The 6,680-nt window shown below is 50.2% G+C and overlaps 1 protein-coding gene across 2 annotated transcripts in view; it reads left to right on the top strand.

Annotated features, from left to right (window-relative positions):
• Nucleotides 1-5,680, top strand: part of ADAMTS12 (ADAM metallopeptidase with thrombospondin type 1 motif 12) — a 183,548-nt gene extending 177,868 nt beyond the window's left edge. For both annotated transcript variants that reach the window (XM_079792513.1, XM_079792514.1), the window contains one exon: nt 1,600-5,680. In XM_079792513.1, coding sequence (XP_079648639.1) covers nt 1,600-1,778 — 179 coding nt within the window. In that variant the 3' untranslated portion in view covers nt 1,779-5,680. The remainder of the gene's footprint in view (nt 1-1,599) is intronic.
• Nucleotides 5,681-6,680: the final 1,000 nt, after the last annotated feature.

Raw genomic sequence — 6,680 nt, forward strand, 5'->3', positions numbered from 1 at the left:
AGAAGCTTTTCTCCGGGACTATTCGAGTCTTTTCTGTGAAGGAGAAAGGCAGACACCCAGAGCTCAGAGAGGCACTCAAGCCAATGTTGAAACAACTTCACTTTATAGAAGCGAAATCTGTGACATGGACCTTAATTAATTCCTTTCAGACCGAGAGTCTGGGGGCCAGGCAGTCTGAGTCTCACCCATAGAGTGTGTGGTGGTAGCTCCTGAGAAATCTAGTCTAATTCGCTGCTTTGTGTCTGAGGAAAGCAGGACACAGACACACACACACACACACACACACACACACACACACACACAGACATACACACACACACACACACACACACACACGTGCGCCATATTAAGGAGCTTCTTGCCCAGAGCTAGTTAGAAGGGAACAAGGGTTAGAACCCAGGTGACAAATTATACACTTGTCATGGGGATTATGTGTATCTGATGCCTTCATCTCCGTGTGTGTTTCTGGAGGGCAGGGACCGCACTACTCACTCTGCTGAGCAATTCTCGGAGAGCATGGGTTAGTGGGCTGACCAGTGATTACTGGGCACTCTGAATGGCATGACCGCTAAAAGCAAGAGCCGTAGGATCCATACAGCCTGTGTCCAGATCCAGCTGCGCCGCTTGCCAGCCGGATGACATTGTGCCAGTTCTTAACCCCGCATTTGCAAAGCAGAAGAATCGCTGTCCTTACCTGGCAGCACTGCTGTGAAGAGGCAGTGAAGCGGTGCCCGTAAAACACTGCATTTGCTGTCGCATAACAACACTGCATAGCAAGGCAGCTCTGCACTCAGGGCCTTAAAACTACACTCCTGTTCCTTTTGTTCAGCCTCCACAGGTCACCAAGGTGCAGCTGATCTAGCCAGGCCTTACTTGGCCTTGGCCGCAAGCTGTAAGTTGGGTTGAGGCCGGCTTCGTAAGTCTCTCATCCTCCTTGGCTCAGTGCCTGCGCGAGCCACGTCCTCATGGTGATGGCCGACGCACATCAGGGCAGGGCCGCCCCTCCCCACATCCCAGGGCCCACAGGGATCATGTCTCCTGGCGTCCCATTGCCCCAAGCAAGTCAGAGAGCTGACCCCAAAGCGCAGAAGCAGAGAAGTATTTACTCATCACCCCCCTGGTAACCCGGCAAGGGTGGGAGTGTTTAACATGCTACAGGGTGAAGGCTTACAACTGATGATTCCATTTAACACAGATACCTCACACAGTGCCTGACACATAACCAGTGTTCAGTGGATGTCCACTTAACGATGAACTAGAGGCCCGATGCACGAAAATTTGTGCAAGAGTAGGCCCTCCTTCCCCTGGCTGCCGGCACTGGCTTCCCTCCGGGCACCCAGGACCCGGGCTGCTTCCCTCCTCTGGCCGCCAGCAGGCACCCGGGACCCCGGCTGGCTTCCCTCCAGCCCCGGCTTCATCAGGAAGGACATCCGGAATGATGTCCGGTCTAATTAGCATATTGCCCTGTTATTATTATAGATTGTTAGGGAACCTTTCTTGGTAGACGCATAAGGTCTTCCCTATGAATGAACAGCAGCTGTGCTCATCCACTGACAAAGGATAACCGTGGTGCCTCCTGAATGTTTTCTCTCCCCGCAGATGTGCCGTGCACCAAGGACAACTTATCGGCCGGTTTCTGCCAGACACTGAGGACCATGAAGAAGTGCTCTGTGCCCACCGTGCGGGCTCAGTGCTGCCTCTCCTGCGCCCGGGCCCTCGGGGCCCACGCCCGAAGGCCAAGGAAGCCACAGTTGCTCCAGAACCCCAAAGCGCTCTAAGTCCCGGAGTGAGCCGCCGCCACCACAGCCCGCCGCAGCCTGCTGACTGTGCCCTCTGCTAAGCCGGGAACCGCGCCAGGAGGCGTTACTCTGCACTTCACGTCCAACGTTGCGTCATAACAAAACAAAATCCGCTGTGTCCCACTCGCCACACAGTGCCCCTCGCAGGAGGGGTGGGCCCCGAACACGGGCTGCTCCCTGATCGGCAGGGAGACACCCGGGAGAATTAGGCCGCCCCCGGCTCAGCGCCTGGGACAGGTGCCAGGTTAGGCAAGTCTGTGAAACGCTGTCTCCTTTTCATCCCTCAAAGAGAAAAACAGAGAGGCCAGGTTTTCCCCAGACTACCTCAAAGGGCCCGGAAACAGAGTCACACTGATCCAGGGAACAAAGGGTCTTGTCAATGGACCTTGGTAGAGTCATCTTGCCCCCACCACCCTCTCTGCTGGCGCAGCTGTTGTTTAAAGCATCATGGGAGAGCTTTTAGGAACATTCCCTTAGTTCATCTAGGCAGAGCGCCCCTTTCTTCACCCAGTATTCAGGGAGAGAGGAGGAGAAAGTGTCCCTCCAGCCTCGGTCTGTCCCTAACCCTGCAGACCCTGATCTGAGCTGTGCAGACCCCCGATCTGAGCTGTGCAGACCCCCACGCCCACCTAGAGACACTAGAGTAACAGGGAGCAGGCAGGGACTGGAGGGTTTAGTGACTCTATGGCATTTAGGTTCCACAGAATTCCAGGCTGGAGCAGTTGAGTGTTTCTGAGCGGAGGGTAATTTCTGTGAAACGCTTAAAAAACAAATGAACAGAAATTAATGGTGTGCTATTATAGTTGACCCTTGCACAACATGGCCTTGGACTGAGTGGGTCCACTTATACATGGATTTTTTTTTTTTCAATTAAGCCCTGTGCTGTTTCCATCTGCGGTGGGAGTCTGAGGGTGTGGAGGGCAGACTGGATGCACTGAGCTATGCCATTTTATGCAGGGGACTTGAGCATCCATGAATTTTGGTATCTGTGCGGCGAGGAGTGGGGGTTGGGCCCTGAAATACTCCTTGGATGCAAGGGGGAAATTACATTCAGGGGAGTCAAAGTTATACGCGGATTTTCGATTGCGTGGGGTTTGGCACCCCGACCCCAGCATTGTTCAAGTGTCAGCCATATAAGAAAGGGAACATGGGCCTTGATTCTTCCCACTTGCCTGGGGAATTTCCTTTCCTTCGCAATGAGCAAATGTGTCTGACTCCCCCTCCCGCACATCCCTTGCCTGAGTCATCAGCTCAGGTGGAACATCCTTTCATTGCTGGGTTCACACACAATTGCTCCAGCCTGGTCCAGCCCAGTCCATGGCCGCCCCCGTCCCCCATTCCAGGTGGGAAAATGGAGCTCCAGGTAAAAATACCTCAAAGAATCAGGTAAGTTGTATTAAATATAAGAACTTAGTACAGATTTCTAGACTAGGAAAAAACACACAAAACCTTCTCAAAAGTGAGGTAAAGATGATCTACTTCCCCGTGCTTGCTTTGGAGGGTCTTTTTCTTTGGGGGAAACAGGCAGTCAGGGGGAGTCCAAAAACCGAAATGAAAGTTAGAAGGCTTATCCTGGATGTTCCCACCACCCAACAGGAGCCAAAGTAGGCTGTGGTCTCAAATTCAAGGCGAATTCCTGGTTTCTAAGGGGAGGCATTTTCATGAACTGAACCCAGAGGGAGAGGGTGGGTGAGTGGGTGGGTGGGTGTGGCGCCTCAAGGGGAAGAAACCCTCAGAGTCAGCTCCCGACAGCTCCCATCAGCCTTCATGCGATGGGCAGCGTGTTTCAGTCCCACACAGGTACAGTTCTTCATCATGGAACACAGCGTCCCATATCTTGAATTATCTATCCATTCAGCAGATGGTGCTATTGCAAAACGGTGCTAATATCTAGATGGTGGCAGAACTCACAGAAACATGTAAATAGATGTAGACGTGGGCGAGTCCACATACATCTTCTGTTCAATGTGTAATGGTGTTGCTGGCCAATGCCAGTTCTATTACTTAGATACCAGAAACTTAACCATTTTTATATTATGTGCGTTTTATATTATCAAGCCATCAATGTATATTATTCTGATACATTTCTGTGACACACAAAACACTGGGGTTGGAGTGAAATTCAGGATAGACCAGAAACAGGAGGCACGTGGACATGTTTACCTAAAGCCAGGAAACTGATGTCTAAATCATAATTACAGTCCTGTATTCTCTGTCTTCAAATATAAGCATTGCTGGCTGGTGAAATAATAGTTTTCGAGAGAAGGTGCTAAATTGTTAGTGATGTGAGTGAAGGAGAAGGTGATTTTTCTCTAATAAGGCAATTTGCAAAGACTCCCTGAAGTGTTGTGTAGGCTCTCAGGGGGTTAATTGAGTAAATCAGATTGATTTAAGCTGGTACTGTACTATCCCTAAGGTCATGCATGTCATCAGAGACCTGAAATGACCAGTCTTAACAAAACTCAGGAACAAGCTTGGCTTCCTACTGACTTCACCAAACTTGACTGGGCTGGTCTTCCCAATCCACAGAATGTTGTTTGTGACCCGGGTGGCGAAGATGGCAGCGCTGTAGGGAGGGCCTGGCCAGGTGCTCCGGTTTCTCCAGGGTGGGATAATGGCCCCTGATCATGCATCATAGACATTCACCTCCCATATGGGGGCTGAGTGGTGAGCCAGTTGTGTGGCATCTGTCCATCTGGACCCCACTTGCTACTGGAGTCATCGGACATGGTTGTTGCCTTGACAGTCACTCCGCTTTGGGTCACCAGGGTTTGGACGGGTCCCTGTGCTTGCAACAAGAGAGGGGCCTCAGGTTATCAGGGAGACCCTGAAGACAAGAACACAGATGGGATCTGCACCGTTCCTTCGATGCTCACAGGGCCACCCGGAAGCAGCATTGCTGGTTTGGTTCATCCATGCCCACCTTCCGTCCCAACTTGAACAAGTGAGTGAGAAGTCTAGCAGGAGACACTGGACGCTCGTCTTCTGTGAATGAGAGAGCGCCGCCACCGGGCCTGGTGCTCACATCCATTAAGATCCTCAGACCCAGTTTGGTTTACATTGCCTTTCTCGGCGGCAGAGTTAGCTCTTCTCTGAAAAGTGATAGGTTAATTTAATTCTTGAACACAAAACATACTTCAACACCGTGAGAAAGGAACATTTCAAGAGACTCAATAGTGAAACTTGGCGAGACAAACAATTGCTTGTTGGTAGGAAAGACTTCATGACGGGTTTTCTTCAATAAGAGGGCACCCCCACCTTCTCTCCTGACACCCAATTGGCAGAGTCATCCCAGGGTGATGCTTTCAGACGTTGAGTGAATGTTTTTGGTAACCTTCATCAAGGTTCTGAAACACAGTCAGAGGGATTTATATTCTTACAGGTCATAATTTCCCAATCAATTGGCTCAAGTCCTGTAAACTCTGAGAGCTACGCGTCACTACCCCAGAGACCGCCTGTCTCAGCTCTTCTCCCTTCTGACTTGGGAGAAGTGCTGGGCAGTGTGTCTGATACCCGGTGCACAGTGATTCACTCTTGAGAGAATCCATATGACGTGAACTGCCTGGTGCTACCACTTAGCCAACATGGTTGATGCTACTCCTGGTTTTTGTATTGCTAATTCGAATATTGATATTATTCCTATTTCTATTATTATTTTAAGTTATATAATTTTGTAAAAACATGGTTGGGAAGCACAAGCCTACCGATCCTTGTCCTCCAGAATGGTTGTGTGCTGTACACGGCCCAAGCCATTGCCTCCCTGCGTCTCTGCTGCTTCGCCAGGCCCAGCCTCAAGGGGTACCTGCCGGGTGCCTCCATCTTTAAAACCAGACTGTAATCATAGCCTGCCATTTTGTGGCATCAATAAATGGCCAAACTCATTGTTGTTTCTATGTGATTCATTGCCCCCTGCTGTGAGACTCCCTTCATCACCACCACCACAGATAACTGGAGTTTAGCAGCCCTGAGGAGGATGCTGTCAATCTCTTCCATGCTCCCTGCAGATTCCCTCCTTCTTCACCCCTCGATCAGTATGTTGCCAGATGAGTCACAGCCCATGTGAGGTAGAACATGGGTCTCTTCTCATGAATGTCTATGCAATAATTGGCAACCTACCTTATGATAATTGGAAGTGATGCCTAAAATTCTCTACCGTACCAGATCCAATGTATTCAGCATTACCTACTCCTTGTTTTATCCAGAGTATAAACATGATGCTTAAGAGAAAGTAGCCCACACCTAGAGGAATTTGCTTTGGAAATCCAATCGTTTTTCAAAGACATGCACAGCACAATACGTGCAAGCAGCAAAGGTAGAATTTGGACATATGGACATGGAATCCATGCACATGGGGTGATTAAAATCATGGAAGCAGGGAAGAGCCAGGCATCTGTAGGTGATCCCTAGAATGTTGGAGGACACGCAGAGTGTTAGGGATTGTTTTCGGTCAGGAAGACACGACAGAGGGCCATGAACACCTCCCTGTTTGTACCTTCAAAACTCTCTTCTCTACGACTACTAGGTAACGTACGTGTCCTACAAAGCTCAGCTCAAATGCTGCTTCCCCTGGAAACTATCCTTCCCCTGCGAGAGAGACCAAGGCACCTCCCTGCTGCTTTTCCCCTTGCCCGTTTTCTCCTAGAATGGCAGTTCTTAATGGCGATTGTGTCCCCCAAGAGACATTTAACAATGCCTGGAGACATTGTTTGGGTTTCACAACCGATGAAGGAGGAAGGAGCGCTTCTGACATCCAGGGGATAAAGGCCAAGGGTGCTGCTAACATCTGACACCCTCCAGGACAGCTCCTGCCCACAGCAGCCAATGGTTCTGAAGTGGAAAAACTGCACTGGAACAATTGTCATCTTGGAATGAGTAGCAGGT

This window comes from Cnephaeus nilssonii (assembly GCF_951640355.1).
Source record: "Cnephaeus nilssonii genome assembly, chromosome: 2".
NCBI lineage: Eukaryota > Metazoa > Chordata > Mammalia > Chiroptera > Vespertilionidae > Cnephaeus > Cnephaeus nilssonii.